This window comes from Thunnus albacares, chromosome 7 (genome assembly GCF_914725855.1).
Source record: "Thunnus albacares chromosome 7, fThuAlb1.1, whole genome shotgun sequence".
In the NCBI taxonomy this organism is placed as follows: domain Eukaryota; kingdom Metazoa; phylum Chordata; class Actinopteri; order Scombriformes; family Scombridae; genus Thunnus; species Thunnus albacares.
Genome location: NC_058112.1, coordinates 8,425,459 through 8,445,775, shown reverse-complemented (window position 1 = coordinate 8,445,775; position 20,317 = coordinate 8,425,459). Strand labels below are relative to the sequence as shown.

At 39.4% G+C, this 20,317-nt stretch overlaps 3 protein-coding genes and 1 long non-coding RNA gene across 5 annotated transcripts; 1 reads left to right on the top strand and 3 right to left on the bottom strand.

Annotated features, from left to right (window-relative positions):
• Positions 1 to 78: 78 nt before the first annotated feature.
• Positions 79 to 1,028, bottom strand: LOC122985111 (metallothionein A-like). Its single transcript, XM_044355512.1, has 3 exons — positions 912 to 1,028; positions 727 to 792; positions 79 to 290 (listed from the first exon to the last, which is right to left on the bottom strand). The coding sequence occupies exons 1-3, from the start codon at positions 934 to 936 to the stop codon at positions 199 to 201; spliced, it is 183 nt and encodes a 60-aa protein (XP_044211447.1). The 5' UTR covers positions 937 to 1,028; the 3' UTR covers positions 79 to 198.
• Positions 1,029 to 1,044: 16 nt separating this feature from the next.
• On the bottom strand, positions 1,045 to 1,853 carry LOC122985124. The gene is made up of 2 exons (XR_006404025.1): positions 1,767 to 1,853; positions 1,045 to 1,083 (listed from the first exon to the last, which is right to left on the bottom strand). It is a non-coding gene; the product is annotated as an uncharacterized LOC122985124 (long non-coding RNA).
• LOC122985112 (metallothionein A-like) lies at positions 1,819 to 2,783 on the top strand. Its single transcript, XM_044355513.1, has 3 exons — positions 1,819 to 1,952; positions 2,072 to 2,137; positions 2,576 to 2,783. Exons 1-3 carry the CDS (start codon positions 1,928 to 1,930, stop codon positions 2,665 to 2,667), a joined length of 183 nt encoding a protein of 60 aa, XP_044211448.1. The 5' UTR covers positions 1,819 to 1,927; the 3' UTR covers positions 2,668 to 2,783.
• A 10,392-nt stretch (positions 2,784 to 13,175) lies between these two features.
• LOC122985103 (G2/M phase-specific E3 ubiquitin-protein ligase-like) lies at positions 13,176 to 17,743 on the bottom strand. Of its 2 annotated transcripts, XM_044355502.1 has the most exons (10): positions 17,668 to 17,743; positions 17,093 to 17,586; positions 16,874 to 16,921; positions 16,719 to 16,756; positions 16,407 to 16,512; positions 15,985 to 16,199; positions 15,605 to 15,872; positions 15,291 to 15,445; positions 14,402 to 14,640; positions 13,176 to 14,004 (listed from the first exon to the last, which is right to left on the bottom strand). In XM_044355502.1, exons 1-10 carry the CDS (start codon positions 17,741 to 17,743, stop codon positions 13,754 to 13,756), a joined length of 1,890 nt encoding a protein of 629 aa, XP_044211437.1. In that variant the 3' UTR covers positions 13,176 to 13,753. The 2 variants fall into 2 exon arrangements, with proteins under 2 accessions (XP_044211437.1, XP_044211436.1); XM_044355501.1 differs by having other exon boundaries at positions 17,093 to 17,743.
• Between the last annotated feature and the right edge of the window lie 2,574 nt (positions 17,744 to 20,317).

Below are 20,317 nucleotides of genomic sequence, written 5' to 3'. Positions count from 1 at the left end.
ATGACCTTTGTTAGATGCAGTACATGACAGTAGCTTGTTATCCATTAACCTGAATTATTGCCAAAACAGCATGACAGATATCTTCATTAAGGAAAGAAGTTTATTTCAACATTGAAAGACATTCTTAATCATTGCAGCTGCACAGTCGTTCACACAGGCTCCATCACATGGACAGAGAAGGCTGATGACGCGGACCCATCACTGACAGCAACTGGTGTCACATGTCTTTCCTTTGCACACGCAACCAGAGGCGCACTTGCTACAGTCGGATGGGCAGCATGAGCAGCAGCCTGCATTAAGAAAAAATAAGTGTTACTGACAACCCTATGATCATTGATCTGTTGCAACAAAAAGCAGCCAAGGCCACCCTTTAATTCCAGGACAAGGATATTACACAAGTCAAAGCATCTTGAGCTAAACATTAAGAGGTTTGGGGTGGAATGAAGTGACCTTCTGTGATGCAGCCAATTAAAGCCACCTGGTTTCCTACATCTTGAGTAAAGAGGCAATTTTAGACAAGGCAGCATTAATTCAGCATGCCAGATATAAAACGGCAAGAAGTCAGTCTTAAAAGAAAACATAAGAATCCTACTTGGTGGCTTGGGTGAAGATTTTAAAAAAAGAAGGCTACTAGTAAAATGTATTTCATCAACAGTCACCTTGACTGGATTCAAAATTAAGACACCTATGACTTAAATGTGTGTGTAAAGATGTGATTTGACTTACTCTTTTTGCAAGAGGTGCAGGAGCAGTTTGTGCAAGTGCAGGATACTCCGCAGTTGCAGGTTCCAGCTGAAAGTAAGAACACAAGACATGTCAGCTTTAGGAATTCATTTGTGTATGACAGCAAGTCCTATAAAGTAATACCAGACGAAATATTAAGACTAATGAAATCCTTAAATAAAACTTACTCTTGGAGCATTCGCAAGGGTCCATTTTTCAGTGAGTGTAGTTCTCTTCTTTAGAGAGTGCTGCGTTTGTGCTTCTTCCCGTTGGAAGTGGTGATATGAGTGTCAGAGAAGGGGCGGCTCTTTTATAGCATCCCGGTAACAACAAGACCGGGTGCAAAAAGCGTCTGTCACGCTGCACGCAGGCACGTAATTGACCATTACAAAGAGGTTTGTGCACACGGCTCAACTACGCAGCTGATTCCCAAAAGGCGCGTCGGCGTGTTGTTTGTAAATTACATTCAGGTATGCGTTTTCGTCCTGTTCCACGTTGCAGGACATGTGCGCATGTTTGGCCGCGTCGATCACCCTGGCTCGGTCCCGGGGCCTCATCGGCAGCTTCTCCAGCTGGCAGTCCAGCACCAGAACCGTCTGGTTACTCTACTGATTCCGATTACAAAAGACATTCTTAATCATTGCAGCTGCAATCAAATACACAGTCGTTCACACACGCTCAACTAGTACGGCTTTTGTCCGAACTAGTTGGCCAAAAGTGTCACTAGTTGCTGAAAAAGTGTAACTAGTACGAGTTTTTGTTCAACTAGTACGGCAAAGTTGCGAACTAGTTCGACAAAATGTCCAACTAGTGCTGCCTAAGTCTGAACTAGTAGAGGACACTTAAGTTTGATATCAAGGATATCTAAGAGATACCCAAAGGGCTTTCCATACGCGGCCAAACATGCGCACAAGTTCTGCAACGTGGAGCAGGACGAAAACGCGTACCTGAATGTAATTTACAAACAACACGCCGACGCGTCTTTTGGGAATCAGCTGCGTAGTTGAGTCGTGTGCACAAACCTCTTTGTAATGGTCAATTACGTGCCTGCGTGCAGCGTGACAGACGCTTTTTGCACCCGGTCTTGTTGTTACCGGGATGCTATAAAAGAGCCGCCCCTTCTCTGACACTCATACCACCACTTCCAACGGGAAGAAGCACAAACGCAGCACTCTCTAAAGAAGAGAACTACACTCACTGAAAAATGGACCCTTGCGAATGCTCCAAGAGTAAGTTTTATTTAAGGATTTCATTAGTTTTAATATTTCGTCTGGTATTACTTTATAGGACTTGCTGTCATACACAAATGAATTCCTAAAGCTGACATGTCTTGTGTTCTTACTTTCAGCTGGAACCTGCAACTGCGGAGTATCCTGCACTTGCACAAACTGCTCCTGCACCTCTTGCAAAAAGAGTAAGTCAAATCACATCTTTACACACACATTTAAGTCATAGGTGTCTTAATTTTGAATCCAGTCAAGGTGACTGTTGATGAAATACATCTTACTAGTAGCCTTCTTTTTTTTTAAAATCTTCACCCAAGCCACCAAGTAGGATTCTTATGTTTTCTTTTAAGACTGACTTCTTGCTGTTTCATATCTGGCATGCTGAATTAATGCTGCCTTGTCTAAAATTGCCTCTTTACTCAAGATGTAGGAAACCAGGTGGCTTTAATTGGCTGCATCACAGAAGGTCACTTCATTCCACCCCAAACCTCTTAATGTTTAGCTCAAGATGCTTTGACTTGTGTAATATCCTTGTCCTGGAATTAAAGGGTGGCCTTGGCTGCTTTTTGTTGCAACAGATCAATGATCATAGGGTTGTCAGTAACACTTATTTTTTCTTAATGCAGGCTGCTGCTCATGCTGCCCATCCGACTGTAGCAAGTGCGCCTCTGGTTGCGTGTGCAAAGGAAAGACATGTGACACCAGTTGCTGTCAGTGATGGGTCCGCGTCATCAGCCTTCTCTGTCCATGTGATGGAGCCTGTGTGAACGACTGTGCAGCTGCAATGATTAAGAATGTCTTTCAATGTTGAAATAAACTTCTTTCCTTAATGAAGATATCTGTCATGCTGTTTTGGCAATAATTCAGGTTAATGGATAACAAGCTACTGTCATGTACTGCATCTAACAAAGGTCATAATGTGCAGGCAGTGTACAAAGATGAATCAATAAGTCATTGGTAAGGATAGACCTTGCTATCATAGTAAGAAAAGAACAGGTGTTACTGATGAACATAATGATTCAGTTCAAGTCCTCCCCCACCCTTAGTGTATGACAATCAGCATGCATAATATACAAGGACCCTGCAACTGAAGTGACTTAAGTTTATTTATTAAAAAAACCTGACAAGTCAAAGAGGAAAAGCTTATTGGTGTCATCAGGTAGACTGGGCTCAGACCCACAGTTTGAGAATGTTGTATGGTTTGCAGGACCTATATAGGCTTATTCCCTTAAATCAAGCCAGGCAGTTTTGATTTGTTAGAGCAGGAAAAACTGTAAAATGTGATCATGTTTTGGTTTAGACTTCCGGTTCAAGTCGTTAAAGGTTTGTCCAGAAAGTGAAGGCATGTATAGACCAAAGACTGATTTTACATCCTTGAGCACTATAATTTGTATAGCCCAATATCGCAAATTTGCCTCATGGGGTTTTATAGTCTGTACAGTGATTTAAATAAGGGAAAAACTCCCTTAAACCTCAGGAAGAGCAGCAGAGGAGGGATCCTTCTCCCAGGACGGACAGATGTGCAGTAGATGTGTGTACAGAATAGACCAAAAAAGACACATTACACAAATACAGCATAGAACAGCATAACAAAATTGTAATGGATTTATAATATATGTGAGGAATGTGATGAAGAGGATGCCGAGTGGCTTCCAGGTGCCAGCAGAACAGAATATTAATTCTCAGACTCTTTTAAAATGAAGGATGTTTACAGACCTGGAGCACTTTGCACAAGAAAAGGAGCAAAAATTTAGTAAAAGTTTGAAGAAAACAGACCTGTGTTTTTTCCTCTCATCCTTTCAATCAAAACCTTTCCAAGCTGAGATCCAGTTTCTGAGCTGATTATGGCCCAAAATAAATCTGAGAGAGTCACAAACCCTCTCAGATTTATTTTGGGCCATAATCAGCTCAGAAACTGGTTTAAATGCATTTTGATAAGTCTATAAATGGACCTTTTGTAAGAATACATCTTTCACATGAACGCGGCTGCAACAACGTAGGTTTATTTTGACCTTGGCCTCTGCGGAACGTTCAAACCAGGCGGAACCTTTGGTTTCTCTTCGGAATCGGTAGAGTAACCAGACGGTTCTGGTGCTGGACTGCCAGCTGGAGAAGCTGCCGATGAGGCCCTGGGACCGAGCCAGGGTGATCGACGCGGCTATGGAAAGCCCTTTGGGCATCTATTAGATATCCTTGATATCAAACTTAAGTGTCATCTACTAGTTTGGACCTTGGCAGTACTAGTTGGACATTTTGTTGAACTAGTTTGCAACTTTGCTGTACTAGTTGAACAAAAACTCGTACTAGTTACGCTTTTTCAGCAACTAGTGACACTTTTGGCCAACTAGTTCGGACAAAAGCCGTACTAGTTGAGCCCAACGCCGAACTAGTTGAGCTAAAATCCTAACTAGTTGACTTTTTTGCGCACTAGTCGACGACTGGACCCAACTAGTAAAGCTCAAAGTCCTACTAGTTAACTAATGCGCCGAAAAAACGCCAACATGTTGACTACTTGAGCGCAAATACGCCTTACTAGTTGACTACTAAAGCTTGTGAAAGAAAATTGAATAGTAGGTTATCATTTTATAAATCTTTTGTATATATGTTACAAATGTTTTCAAACTAAGGAGTCAATGTTTGTCATCAACTGAATGTGATGTAATGTCATCGTCATTTTGGGGACACATGTTGGTGAAGAAATCCTACTCCTAGGCTAGTTGAACTCTTGAACCTGTTTCTATCTGAGGGTTGCTTGCTGACCTCTGGGGTTAGCTAGAGATATCTTTATCTTAAGCCTACTGTTTTAGAGACCATACTTGTTTGTAAGAAGGTGTAACGGTTTGTGGAAGTGTCCATTTAGGGACCAGACTGTTTTTAGCTTTGCTTCTGGAGAGGTATAAAGCTGTCTAGTTTGAGTTCACAATCTTTAGAGAAAGGGCTGGCTTTAGGGAAAGGGCCAGCTGAACAACATGCTTTCTCTCCAAAAATACAAGAAGATTGTATTTTTGTTTGTGTTTGGACATTTGTATAATTGTTACTGATGATGTGATGGATTGTACAGTGTTTACAACTGCTTCAACAAGTAACAATGTTTAATGCTTTCTTTATGTCTCCATGTGCCTTCTTTCTCGAGAGAAAATTTCCACAACAAGCTCAAAATGCTTACTAGTACTACTAGTAAGAGCCAAAATGTCCACTAGTACTACTAGTAGAAGCCAAAATGTCCACTAGTACTACTAGTAGAAGCCAAAATGTCCACTAGTACTACTATTAGGAGCCAAAATGTCCACTAGTACTACTAGTAGAAGCCAAAATGTCCACTAGTTACACTGGTGGGCGATTTTTTTTTGACCTTACTAGTACTACTAGTATGAGCTAAAATGTTTACTAGTACTACTAGTATGAGCTAAAATGTTCACTAGTACTACTAGTAAGAGACAAAATGTTTACTCGTCGTACTAGTAAGAGCCAAAATGCCCACTAGTTGCACTACTAGGTTTTTTTTGACCTTACTAGTACTACTAGTAAGGCTAAAAGTGTTTACTAGTTGAACTAGTAAGAGACTAAATGCCCACTAGTAGCACTAGTTGCGTTAAATGCTAATCAGGAGGCGGGACATTGTGCCTTCCTATTGGCTCTCCAGCAAGAACTCCACCCGGCCAAAATTACTTTTTCTATTAACAACAATGAATCTAAAGGTATTCAATTGTTTTTCTGTTGTTTACTGCTTGACTCATTTTCCTTGTTGCCTTTTTAAACAACACAAAGCTATGTAATCATTTTCTAAAACAGAAAAGCAGCTGCTCTGCTTCTTGCTTTTTCCTTTCAACACGGTCATATGAACATTTTATCATCCATACCATATCGTCATATTATTTAGCAGCGGTGATGGTTAAAACCAAGTAACCACAGAGAAATAATATACTATATTTTTGCTGATGAGCGGCAGTAACTCACCCAACATATACAGTAATGTTCAAAAATTAAAATCAAATGTGACAACTACACCTTGTTTATTAACTACATTATAAACAATGAATGAGCCTATATCAGAAAAATAAACTCTGTCAGGCTCACTTTGATCAACAATAAGCATATTACACCTATATGTTAGCAGCATGGCTGTTATTTATGTGAGTCATTTCAGTTGATGTGACTACAGTGAAGTGTGCAGCGACAACCAGCAGGTGGCACATCGAGCGGTCCAGATGCAGTGTTTGTCTCTGGGGAATTGTATTTTTATTTTTTATAAATATGACTGTTTTTCCTACAATTGGAAGTTGTAAATAGTTAATTGAGAGTAAACTGAGGAGTTTAAGGGGACAGTAAACACATGTATGTAATCAGATTTTAAATATCTAATTGATAAATATGTGAAAATTAATTTTAACCATATTTTACCACCTCCCCAGTTGTTGACTCCACTCACATGGTAGCTGAGGTCCAGAGCTCTCGATAACAGTTGGTCTCATGTCTGAAGCCCCTTATGTTGCTGAATTATAAGCCTTCAAACATGCACCAAGGTCAAGGTTCAAAGGTCAATATTTCTTAGCAGGAGCCCTGTAGAACCTTCATACTGACATATGTTACTCTCCAGGTCGAGACCTTTCCAACGATGTGTTTGGTTTAACTCTACGTCAAAGTTTTAATTTTCTCATTTCACAGATACAAACCATCCCAGACCTGGTTTCAAAGACAACTTTGAAGGACTGAGATACAGTGCTGCTTGAGAGTTTGTGAACCCTTTAGAATTTTCTGTATTTCTGCATAAATATGACCCAAAATGTGATCAGACATTTACACAAGTCCTAAAACTAGATAAAGTGAACCCAGTTAAACAAATGAGATACAAAACAACAACATTTTTGTCATCTTTTTCATTAATTAATTGAGGAAATGATCCAACGTTACATATGTGTGTGTGGCAAAAGTATGTGAACCTCTAGGATTATCATTTCATTTGAAAGGGAAAATAGAGTCGAGTGTTTCAATCAACAAGACGACAATCAAGTGTGAGTCTGGGAGGCCCTGCCTTATTTAAAGAAGGTTTGTGGAAGTGTGTCATGGCTCAAACAAAGGAGATTTCTGAGAACATTAGAAGAAGAGTTGCTGATGATCACCAGGCTGGAAAGGTTTGCAAAACCATTTCTAAAGAGTTTGGACTCCACTAGTCAACTGTCAGACAGACTGTATATAAAGTGAATACATTCAAAACCACTGTTACCCTCCCCCGGAGTGGTAAACCAACAAAGATCACACCAAGAGCAGGTGTGTAATAGTCCAGGAGGCCACAACAGACCCCAGGGTAACGTCTAGGAAACTAAAGGCTTCTCTTGCAGTGGCTACAGTCAATGTTCACATACTTTTGCTTCACACAAATATCTTAGATTGGATCATTTTCCTCAATAAATAAATGAAAAAGATTTTTAAAAAATGATTTTTTTTGTCTCATTTGTTTAATTGGATTCACTTTATCTAGTTTTAGGACTTGTATAAATATCTGATCATGTTTGAGGTCATATTTATACAGAAATACAGAAAATTTTAAAGAGTTCACAAACTTTCAAGCAGCTATGTATACAATGAAGCTTTTTTTTAATTTTTTTTTTATTTTTTAGGGGAAATAGTGACCAGAATGAGTCACCTTCAGAGATTATTACACTGCTGATAGTCTAGTACATTACTGTAGGCTTGGGTTAGGGTGAGGGTAGGCTACTACAGGGCCAGTCTGACTTTGTTGGTGCTCTACGTGAGATTTAAATTGGAGCCCCAAAAAGTGCAACAATAGTTCCACACTCGCACTAAAATGAAGTGTAACAATTATATCTCCAGCCCAGACAAATCCTCCCTGTTCTCTGGACAAAAGGCAAGTGGAGGTCAAGGTGCCATTCAATGAGTGTTTGGTGGCTGAACGACAAGTAAGGCTTTGAAAATCAACAGATGAAAACCCATCGACTGCTCAATTTCCAAAGCTGAACAGGAACAAGCAAACCTGTCAGTAACTCACTCAGTGCCCCTTCCCTTATTTGGTGTCCTAGGGGACCGTCTATGTGGCCTAAACCATGGCCGGCCCTGGGCTACTATTCACACAACCCTGATTATGATTCTTGGTTTTGGGATTTTATGTCAGCATGACATACAGCAGCTCATTCAATCAGAATCTGTTTTATTAGCCAATGCAAACATACAGAGAATGAGTTGGTGTTTGCTCACAAAAATCTGCAACACACAAGAATGAAAATAGACAAAAGTAAGGTAATACTACTACTACTACTACTACTACTACTACTATTAATAATAATAATAATAATAATGATAATAATGATAATAATAATAATAATAATTAAGTCAATAAAGCAATATTAGAATTAAGTTGAAATTTTAAAGTCTATTTATAGAGTGGAAACCTGAAATGAAATATTGACTGTACAGAGCAAATATGCGTGAATGAAATATATGAAAGTGACAAGAGAATAAATTATATAAATTAACAATAAATTATTATTAATTTAAATTAAGGGAAATTATTAACATAATTAATAAATAATTAGATTATGTAACAGTAAGAGGTTGAATGCTATGCTCAATCTAAAGTCCAGTTTGATGATGGAAGTGAAATATAAAGTCCAGTTTTATAACCTCGTCTTCATCCCGTTTATAAACACACAACGTTGGAGGGTTTTATTGTTTTAAGAAAGATGATTTCATATTAAATATACTCAGCCACATATACTTGGAAATATATCATTAAACGAGCAACTTCACATTTTACAATCACAGGCTATAAAACAGCTTTTTCTAAACAGACATGGTGGTGTTTGGATTCGGGTTGCGGCGGACGGCGGCAGTTTGAAACGGAATGAAGCCAACTGACGGCAGACAGCAAAACCAGGAGTCGAACGCGCCCACAACACAATGCTCTTCCCTAGCCTTCCGCTACCACAACCTGACAGAAACTACTTTATTACTCAGAATCAGAGGAGAAATAATGATGACTGATGGCCTTAACATGAACCTATCTTACTGTTGACTTACTAAGGACACGTTGGTGTTGTTGTGTTGAGAAATCTTAAAGATATCATTAAGACAAAACTTTAACACGATCACAGTGAGGAAAACACTTCCGGTCGGCGGGTATTCCGGTCAGCCAATCACAGAGCTTCAAATTCTGTTTATTGCGCAGTTTAAGGCTGATCGAGTTTATTATACATACACACATTATTTTCTTTACACTTCAATATACACTACAGTACGTTACCACCAATTTGCAGTATGATATAATGTTATACTGACTATATGTTACGGCTTTAGCTGGCGTCATCACCATAGTAACGGTATGTTGAGAAATGTTAAAGATACTAAAATCGACAGTGAGGAAAATACTCATACGCGTCCTCTCTGGCCCCACCGGGCTGGTAATATTAAAATAAATCAATAAAATCAAGGATAATATCTTGTGATTAAATGTTGAGTGACGTAGTTATAGTTAAAAATGAATAACAAATGAGGAAAAAAACCCGCTGCAGGCACAAACCTACTTCCAACTGAAATACATCAGTTTGAAAGTCGTGCAGAGTGTCACGGAAAATAACTAGATAGATTAAATTTCATGATTATTTCATGAATGTCATGAGACAGACTGGCTCACAAACGAGACGCTGCAGGTTTTCTGTGAATGATTCACGTCCAGCGCGTTTTGGAGTCAGTTTAACTCTGAATACTGAGGAGAACAATCAGCTTTCTTTCGGCTTCTGATGATCAGTCGGTTACAATTTTTGGAAGGGACAAATTTACATGTTTCATATATTAAGGTCTAAACTGTGTTGACGGATGGTTGGTTTAAATATCATAATATAAATGTCCTTTATGAAATTAAGACTGTAACGTGTTAGTTTACTGTACGGGTCCGGCAGAAAATATAACATAACTAATTCTCAGACAGCTTCACGGGGTTTCTCTGTTCTCTCTGCTTGTCGAGCATGATGAGAGCATAGACTATATTATAAATATTATTAATATATATCTTTATAAACAGTCTATGGATGAGAGACGGACAGAAGCTGCATCTTAACGGCTCTCATCTGCCACCTGCTGGTTGTTGTTCCGCACTGCAGCTAATCCTGGATCAATTATTTCAGCCTCTTCACTGCGGCCGCGGCATTGAAATGAGTGACATCTGTATGTGAAATGATTAACAACAATTTGGTAACACGGGGGAACTTCTGCTTGTCACTTCAGATAAGCTGTTTGGGAAGAACAACACAGGCTATTTCTACACATGTAATTAATTAGGCTATTGATTCACGCTACACACTAAATAATATATCACACTTTTTGGATTAAATATATATCATGTCTAAATGAAAAGAACAAAATATTTATTTAGCATATGTAGACCTATTTATTTATTTTATTAGATCCCGTGCTTGCATAATATTGGCTGTTAGTTATTTATACAATGGCCATTCTATCCTCTTGGCTTTTATTTTTACGTTTTTGCACTTCATTTCCGCTTCCTGTCTGTAAGTTAGTATGGGTAACTTTTTAAAACGTTGTCACTAGTAGTACTGGTAATACTAGTAGTACTAGTAGTACTAGTGACGGGGTTTTAAATGCCACTAGTACTACTAGTACTACTAGTGGATGGTTTAATAAAGTTGCACTAGTACCACTAGTAGTACTAGTGGTACTAGTGGAGTTGTACTAGTACCACTAGTAGAACTAGTACTATTGCACTAGTAGTGCAATAGTACTAGTTCTGCTAGTGGTACAAATACTACTCCACTAGTAGTACTAGTAGTACTAGCAGTACTAATGACATTTTTTTTTTACTTTACTAGTAGTACTAGTTGTACTAGTTGACAACAAATTGTTAACAAGGAGGCGGGAATGGGGGCGTACAAGGAAGCTGCCTATTTTAAAATAATTTGGTTGATGTTTCGGCCAATATGGGACTGTTTTGCTCATTGGTCAAGGAGATATTTCACAGAATTTCAAACGCAAACATGGCGGACGCCGTCCTGAGACGAATTAGAAGACGATGTACAGCAATTGAACGGGCGTATCATCAAGGATCTGCAGGTCGAAGAGAAGTGCGCGCTATCGACATCTCTATTGCTAACTTGAGAAGAGTTGAAGACAGTATTAGCGCAGAGGCAATGCGGGATATAGTCCAGAGTCTCACAGATCTTCGAAGTTTCATCACTGCGCCCCCGGCACCCGATGCAGTACGTGCTGGCTTCTACGCAGCACGTTTGTATTCAGGTAAGGTATGGGCTTTATAGGACTATCTTTTTGAAATAACCCGTTCAATTGATTTTTTTCTTTTAAAAAATCTTTAACAGATTTACTGGACATATGGGCTTGTCTGAAGACATGTGAATTCACTTTAGCAGATCGTCTACTCGATTTGTTTGTTGATTAGACCTGATGTCAGTGAAGTTCCTTAATCTGTCATTTTGTAGATTTAAAGATTCTGTGACTCAGTAGTTGTCCACGTTGAAAAAGTCTATTTGGTAAGCATGTTAAAAACGTCTAATATAGGAAGCTGTATTGCTTGACAAAGTTTCTGGATTAATTCCCATTAATAAAACTACCACGCATACGTACGGTATTAATTTCATTTCTCTTTAAAATCGTAGTCCTTCACATAATTGGCTTGAGGAAAATTGCTGCTTGAGGGTCAGATTCTGACTTGATCAGAACTTGAAAGCAACAGCAACTGGGGTTTGTAACATGAAAATCGATGTAGGTGTTCACCCCGGCTGTCCAGTTACACCACGAGGTAAATGAATGTACCTGCTGTGATTTCAGCTAGTAGCCCACACCTTGCTCCTATAATCTGATTCGTTTTAAGCCCACTTGTGTTTGGGAAGACAACAAATGTGGAATTATTAAAATATGTATGGTAGACTGTTTTCTTTGTACTTCATTGTACTTTGTATTAACCTATTATTCTTAATATTCATTTACTGATTTTCCTTAATTGTTTTATTTACATATTTTAGGAAGACGAGGGAGACCTGCACTTGACATTACAAGGGGGCAAATTGAGCTGCTCTTGAGTCAAGGCTTCACAGTGAGAGCCATGGCAAGGATGTTGGGCTGTTCTTCCTCATACCTGCATAAAAAAATGAAGTCTTTTCAGATTTCAGCAAGAAACAGATTCACTCCCATTAGTGACGCTAACCTAGAGGAGCACGTCAGGAGACTTCACAACCAGTTTCCCAGATCAAGCTCAGAAGTAAGCATACTTCAACATATTCCCTTGTAGGTTTTATGTATATAATGTTTTATAGAAAATGTACTTTATCTTAATTGTCTTGAACTTTTTGTTATGAACTCCTTTCAGATGATGAGGGCGTACCTGCATGCTGAAGGGATTGTAGTACAGAGGAGAAGAGTTCGAGAGACCCTGAACCGCATTGATCCAGCTGCTGCAGCCCAGAGATGAAGCCAGACTGTGGCTAGGAGAACATACTATGTGCCGTTTCCAAATAGTTTGTGGCACATAGATGGCCATATGCGTCTCATTAGGTAATCAGGGGTCAGCTCTTGTATTTATATGTACTGGTGGGAGTCTTAGGAAGCCATATTGGGTGGGTGGTGCAGACTCACTTTCACTGTGTATGTGTTAAAGTTCAGGTTTTTACATAATATGACCTCTTCCAAATCCAGCCTTATTCTGTCTCTTGTCATCTTTCTTTTCCACTTTTTTAAGCAGTCTTTTTTTCCTAATCAAAATATTTTTCTTAATTATGAATCTATTGATGCTAATGTAATAGAACAATCTAGAAGGGTTTACATGTATTGAAGACATCCATTATTCTATTTGAAATGTTTTACAGATGGGGGTTTGTGACGCATGCTGGTATTGATGGGAACTCCAGACTAATAACTTACATCAACTGCAGCACAGACAACACAGCTTTGACAGTGTTGACTTATTTTGTTCGTGCCACCTGTCTGTACGGGTTACCCTCCAGAGTGAGATCTGACCACGGAGGGGAGAACACTCTGGTTGCTCTTTTAATGAACCTTCTGCAGGGACAAGGACACACAAGGCACATTACAGGCCAGTCTGTACACAACCAACGTATTGAGCGACTTTGGAGAGATGTCTTCCAGCAGGTTGTGCACTACTTCTACATGCTTTTCTATTCGTTTGAAGATGAACAAATACTGAACCCCGAACATAACGCTCAAAAAATGGCACTACAAGTAGTGTATAAGCCAGAAATCCAAAAACGATTAGATTTATTTAGACACGCTTGGAACAACCATAGAGTCAGATCGGCTAACAACCGTACACCAACACAAATTTGGATGGAGGGCATGTTAACCAACAGTGAGCAGGAGTCAACAGCTCTGAACAACATCTTTGGAGATGACCCTTACAGCCAAGAAAATCTGGAAGCTGGCTTGGCGAGACACGGCATACAGCTCACCCAGTTACAAGCAAACACTGAAGACCTTGAATGAGCAAGGATTGTGTCACAACCACTCAATAACCTCAACTCTGAACAGCTGCGGGATCTTCAAAATGCAATGGATGGAACAACAGACTTAAAGGAGAGGTATCTGGTGTGTGCTAGAGAGATTCAAAACATTCTTCAAAGAACATAATACACTTAATGTGCAAACAGCAATACAAGTATAAACAAACACAAACCTTCAGACGTTACCAGGGGAAAAAACAACATAGTAAACACAGTTTATTCTTGTCAGATAGTGCAAACTGACTGGGAGCATCTGCTAATCAAATCTTCTCACGGTACTGTTACTGTAAAACTGCCTGACAGGGTCTACACCTTTCCAAATCCCAAAGACTCTCTTGTGGCCTGGAAAAGCATCCCATGCAGTTCGTCCTCCTGTGTGACGCCTCTTGGAAGGTACAAGCACATCATGCAGGTTGAGGCGTAGGGCAAACGGCGCTGGCCCGCTTCCTGTTCGTAGAAGTCGATGCTGGGCTTCCTGGGAAAGCCCAGGGCAGGAACTTCATCTGCTCCGGTGATGAAAATCAGAAGGTCTTCGAATCTTAGTTCAGTCACTTTGTCTGCCAGGGAAAAGGAAATCATAACATTTTAAACATTAATTTCTAAAGTCAAATATCTAGCGTTACAAGATCGGGACTATATCTATTTCATGCCGCCATTTAATCAAAAATTTAGGGTATGTAAACACAACTGGTTTAGAGTACACTTTTGAGACAAAAGGTGCGTTTGATGACATCAAAACTTGCATGTGCCCCTTGTTCTAATGACTTTGGCTACAGTGGCATAAGACAATTAGCATTTCCCTAAATTGGTAAAACACTCCACAATAACCATCTGAGTATTTGCCTTCTGTCGCAGTATATTTAAAGTGGACCTTTTTATTTGTGTGGTGTGTAATTGAAATATTACAATTTCATAATTGGCGCTCAAAAATTTTCATAAAGGAATAAAACGTACCTTCAATCATGTTAAGAACCATCTCCCAGCTGTAGATAGTGTCCTCTTCTGCGTCGCGATGGTTGGTTCCTCTACTGCTGTAATTGTAACTGAAGATGGCCTTGAAGGCTGCCTTCGACAGAGGTTCCTGCATGTTGGTGAACAGAGGCAGAAAGGCAATCCAGTTCTCCGTGACCAGGTCCCACAGCTTTCCAAAAGCATTCATTCCCTCTGTGAACTGGCATATCATTTTGGCCGTCCTATAAACCGACAGAGATAAAACATGTACGTTACCGTGAAGAAGTTTGGAATCACTTGTATCTTTTTAAATTTAATTATGTATTTATTTTTGGAAAGACTGAATAACTGGAGGAAAAGTTACAATGATAGTGTTACAAAAAATTACTAATACTGTATGAAATCACTGTTTATTAATTCTAAGTTTGCAATGGCTCGCCGGTTTCAGCAGCCGTGACCAGGACAGAAAGAGAAGGAAATCCTCAAAAGGACGAGTACATCTGTCTCTAGTATAATTAACAAGAAACAATTTCCCAGCTGATTCTCAGCTGGCAGCTTCTCTTTCTGCCCTGGTAATTTGTAATGTTATCATTATTATTTTTGATCAATTTGATGCTACAATGGGGAATAAAATTATCAACCCCTGTCCCAAACAAACTAATCAATACATAAACCTTTCTCAGTGATTCCAAACTTCCTTTACGATACAAAAGTATGTCTACATTTGTAAACAAAATCAAATACTTAATAAACACAGATTCTGTTTGATATATTCCATATTTACGTTACCGGGAAATAATGTTGCGGCATCCAGCAAATTAATGTTTTTATATTGACAGTGTTTTTTATTAGTTACAACTGTAAAGCTTATTTCATTTGTATATGTGTTTACCTGAGAAAAATGTAGTGCTTCACCACATACGCATAGATTTTTGGTATGTCTTCAACTGTGGCATTAAATATGCCTGGGACTCCGCACTCTGCAATCCAGTCCCCCAAGTCTTGCTGGAGTGCAGTCAGGTCTCCAGCAGTCTTGCACTGTAGGATCTTAAGAGAGAAGTCTGAGTGAAGACAATGTAGCTGTAAGAGTCCCAGATTGATTATTTCTCCTGCTCAGATTTATGCTTTTGTCAAATTTGACCACAAGTTTAACAAGTTTGTTTGTTTAAAATCCAAATAAATATTAACATGGCAATTATTAAGCACCGTTTTGACTTTGCTTTGCACATCTGGGTCAGGCAGCACCTGCCAGTCAAACTGCTCCAGTTGCGGCTCCTGGCCACACATCAGCTGGAAGAGGCTGGGATCCAAGGCTTTGATACACGGACCTCCATGTGCAATCGACCAAGCGATAAGGTTGCCGCCTTTAAAATATTTACGCTGGTCTAATGCTGCTTGATCATAACTAAGAAAGACCTGGCCAGCCTTTCCCTCGAAAATGCCAAGAGAGGTCTGTACCTCTATCATCAAGAGTCTAGAATAAACAGAAAATAGAAATACAACAGTTTGTATTACTTTGCACTTCAGCTGAAAACATGCACAAATTTGTTATAAAACCTTTAATAAATTACTTGAGGTATTCAGACCTGAAAAACTCTCGCTGTGGTCCCCCCATATCATCTGCATCTTCTCCTACAAACTCAATGACTGGTGAATGGGTCCAACAGAAAGAGGCTCTGGAGATTGCTTTAATAGTGCTCTCCAGAAGCTTTTTCCTCCTGATACAAATGGTGGATACCAGGCCCTCAGAAAGGTGATGCTCTTGAAAAGTGCTCAAAATGACAGCAAGATCAATTTCTTCCTAAAATATATAAAGCACATATGACGTACATCAGCAATGATTGACAAAAATGGTTGGCCACTTCTGGGACAGGTGATCTTAGAAATTTGTTTAAAAAGTGGCAATATCCAATTCTTTAAATTTTGAGTATGTGAAATGCATAGTCATTAAAAATTCTTGAACAAAATATTCTACCAGTTTTCTGTAGTGAAAAAAAAAAAAACCTACCGAAGGAGGACTGTTGGTTTCAAAAGTAACTGCAATAATGTCGTCCTCGTCCCCATCCTCATCCTCATACTCAGAATGATCAATGACAAAGTCACTGACAGGACTCCTAAAAAAAAAATCAGATTTCTTTCTTTTTAACTGCCAGTATTACATACTCTGGCCTTTCAAAAACTAATTTCAAAGTCATTTTAAACCACTGGTGTATTCTGATATTATTCTCTCTAAAATCTATTGAATAGATGAGTATTGAGACTGTTAATGTGTATAAAATGCAGTGTCACATGTTTCCGTTTTTTTAAACATATAAAATACCTGTTTAGTGGTTCCACACGTGATCTTCTGTAGAAGACCTTGAAAGTACAAATGTTGCATGAAATGATGGTGTCTCAATATATTCTATATTTTTAAAAACATACTTAATACTACTTATTACAATAATAGTGAACTATCGTCATGTAAAGATTTACCTCTGGGGTCCCAGCATTCAGCCACTGTGCAGGATCCAAACTTGCCTCCTGTTGATTAACAAGACTTACCATTAACATCCAACTATTTTACTGAGGTTAGCTTTAAAAACAGAAAAGATGACTTTTTAACTACGATTATTAAACATTAATATTTCTATTTACTTCAATCTGAATGATCAAAAGTACATACAGAATGTATTATTGTTTTTCATAACTTACGAGTGATGGGTTCAAGTCTGTCCTTGGTGAGCTTCCATCAGTGTCCATAGTTGAAGAGAGGGACATGGTGTTAAGGGGAGGGGACTGGTAACTTACATGAGAATTACTATTAGATGTGACCAATGACATGTCCATAGGTGCTGTAGGAGCAGGGTGTGTGACCTGTGGGACAGCGGTTGAGGCCGGCGGTCTGGCGGCTGATGGTGCAAGGGACTGGGATGGACTTACATGAATGGCTGGGGGGGCAGTGTATGAGGCTGCAGATGTGACAGCAGTGGGTGAGGCTGCAGGTGTGACGGCAGTATGTGAGGCTGCAGGTGTGATGGCAGTATGTGAGGCTACAGGTGTGATGGCAGTGGGTGAGGCTGCAGGTGTGATGGCAGTATGTGAGGCTACAGGTGTGATGGCAGTGGGTGAGGCTGCAGGTGTGATGGCAGTATGTGAGGCTACAGGTGTGATGGCAGTGGGTGAGGCTGCAGGTGTGATGGCAGTATGTGAGGCTGCAGGTGTGATGGCAGTGGGTGAGGCTGCAGGTGTGATGGCAGTATGTGAGGCTGCAGGTGTGATGGCAGTATGTGAGGCTACAGGTGTGATGGCAGTGGGTGAGGCTGCAGGTGTGATGGCTGTCAATGAAGCAGTGGGTGTGGCCATCAGCGGTGTGGCTGATGGAGAAGCAGGTAGAGACTGTGAAACTGTCTCAGGTCCAGCTGGTGGAGATGTTTCTGGTAGGGTATGAGTCCTCTCAGGTCCTGAGGTCTTGATGGACAAAACAAACTGCCTGATTAGTAATTAATATCAATCTACACATATTCAAAAGGAGTGTTGGTTCAAAACAACAATAAAAACTCACCTCTAATGGCAGTATAATATTTGTCTGGGGAATAATATAAACCCTGCTTCTGCCAGCTGCTGTCTTCAGCTCATTCAGAGTATTTGCTTGAATTTTAGTCAGAACTCTGGAGTTATCAGCTCTTGCGAGATGAAATCCAATTACATTTAGGCTAACGGTGGGAAAGCTTTGGCAGATGTAATTATTAAACTCTGGAAGAGTCCAAGAGAGTGGGACGTAACTTCTATGTGAGACTGTCCCTGGCAAATCATGACTTGGGATCCCTGGAAAATAATTAAAGAGAAAATTGTCAATATACTGACTCAATAATTGTCTAATTTGAATCATTGTCTTAGATTCAAAGCCTTATTGTGTCTTTATAGGCTGTGAACAACATACTTTGCTGTGTTTGTTATATTTGGAGCACAATTTCAATTCAATTTATTTATAAAGTGCCAAATCAGAACAAAAGTTATCTCAGGGCTCTTTCCACATAGCGCAGGTCTAGACTGAACTCTTTAATTTACAGAGACCCAACATTCCCCCATGAGCAGCACTTGGCGACAGCAGCTAGGAAAAACTCCCCTTTAACAGGAAGAAACCTCAAGCAGAACCGGACTCTAGGTGGACGCCATCTGTCAATATTTGAGCTATATGCACACAGGCTACATAGTGATAAACATCGGTTTGTGGATGTTTAGGGTATTTGCTTGACAAAATGAATCAGGGCAAGTCCTGCTCAGTACACGTGTAAGATAAATGGGATTAGAATAAAATCATGTGACTTTGCAGTATTTGTGGTCCAAGTGATTATCCTGCCCTATTATGAATTTGACACACCAAATAAATGGCATTCAAAGATGACAGACTGCAATTAATAATATTTAATGTATGTGGGCTGATGTTAAATGAAGCCAAAATTACATAATGATATGAATTTTGATGCAGTTCAGTCTTGCTGCCAAAAGTGGAGCATGATGGTTGTCTTTTATTGTTTTCCACATTGCACACTGGTCACACAAATATAAATAAACTTCCTATCCAACACTTGCAAATATACAGTAATGTTGATGGATGTGCATTTTCTGTGTAAATAAATACCAAAAACTCAGGTGCACGCTCACATTCAAAACCAATACAGTGTGTACATTACCTAAGCCAATTCTGGTGAGTTTACTGCATTCTTTACGAGGTGGAAGGACAACTTGATGAGCATTTGGCAACAGGAACAGCTTTACTCTCCAAACTCCACTTGTCCTATTTGCAGGTGCAGGTGTTTCTGTACAAAAACAGAATATTGCATATTGTTAAACATTACATTTAAATTGTTTGATTTTGTGTCATTTTCATATCAGTATTTAATGGTTAATAATACCCCATCCACATGCTCATTTTACCCCAGCCTGGGGTAGTTGTGCCAAAGAACTAACTTTTTTTGATGGCTCATTGTTCTAAAACCACAATAATTAGACAACTTGTTTTAATTTCCATGGGTACACAACAACCTGGGCTATATATAGTAACTATTATTTGAAACAAATACACTTTTATTTAGCAGTAAAATAATCAAATGTAAAAGCTGGCTCATGTTACCCCGTTCTCAACTACTGCAGAAAAGGCATATTCTAAAAAACATTCTTGTTTTAATATTGTCATGATAATATGTGATTAACATTCTTCCAGTAACAGGATCAATATACTTATCCCGCCACACTGAGTTTTCTCCTACTTTCTTTAGGCTAACGTTACACATCAGCCAGAAACCAGCCGTACCTGGTGAACTGTTCAGGCCGGATCCGGCATGAATTGCAAAACGCCACACATGATGAATTTGTAAACCATTCGCGAGTTAGCAGCGACAGTGAAAGGGGCAATTTTGCCTCAGTAGACGGTTTTTAACATTAATGCTAATACTCGTTTAAGAAGGCCGGGTAACAGTTAGGCCTACCTGTCATCGGACCTGCTCTTCTTCGCCGCCGAAATGTGTTTCTTGTGGCTGTCAGCATGTTGTCTTCATCCCTCTGCGATGCCAGTTCCCGTCTTGCTACATTACGCGCATTCCAAACGCGATCAATAACATTATTAAAGCCACTTTCTGTGGCAGCTTCATGTGAAGTTTGGCTCATATCTCCAGAAGCGCCGGCCATTAACGTTACGTCCAGATGTTTGCTGCCACCTTCTGGTTATATTTGACCGTGTAAAAAGCGAGCAGAAGCCCGTCAGTGTTTATGACTGTGCTATTATATGGATCTTTCTGAACAATGAAGTCGAGATTACGAATTAAGTGCTGCATCATGATTGATTATTTAATGTGGTAATCAACATTATCTATCTATCTATCTATCTATCTATCTATCTATCTAAGATAGAGGTAAAAGATTAAATTGATTTACTTG

Bases quoted from the DNA above. Each gene is read 5' to 3' on its own strand.
- LOC122985111 (XM_044355512.1), bottom strand. From the start codon at position 936: ATGGACCCTTGCGAATGCTCCAAGA. The intron at 793-911 runs GTAAGTTTTATT...TCTTACTTTCAG, and splicing joins CCCTTGCGAATGCTCCAAGA to CTGGAACCTGCAACTGCGGA. The intron at 291-726 runs GTAAGTCAAATC...TTCTTAATGCAG, and splicing joins CTGCACCTCTTGCAAAAAGA to GCTGCTGCTCATGCTGCCCA.
- LOC122985112 (XM_044355513.1), top strand. From the start codon at position 1,928: ATGGACCCTTGCGAATGCTCCAAGA. The intron at 1,953-2,071 runs GTAAGTTTTATT...TCTTACTTTCAG, and splicing joins CCCTTGCGAATGCTCCAAGA to CTGGAACCTGCAACTGCGGA. The intron at 2,138-2,575 runs GTAAGTCAAATC...TTCTTAATGCAG, and splicing joins CTGCACCTCTTGCAAAAAGA to GCTGCTGCTCATGCTGCCCA.
- LOC122985103 (XM_044355501.1), bottom strand. From the start codon at position 17,743: ATGGCCACACCCACTGCTTCATTGACAGCCATCACACCTGCAGCCTCA. The intron at 16,513-16,718 runs GTATTTTATATG...TTTTTTTTTTAG, and splicing joins CGTGTGGAACCACTAAACAG to GAGTCCTGTCAGTGACTTTG. The intron at 14,641-15,290 runs GTAAACACATAT...GTCGGTTTATAG, and splicing joins AAGCACTACATTTTTCTCAG to GACGGCCAAAATGATATGCC.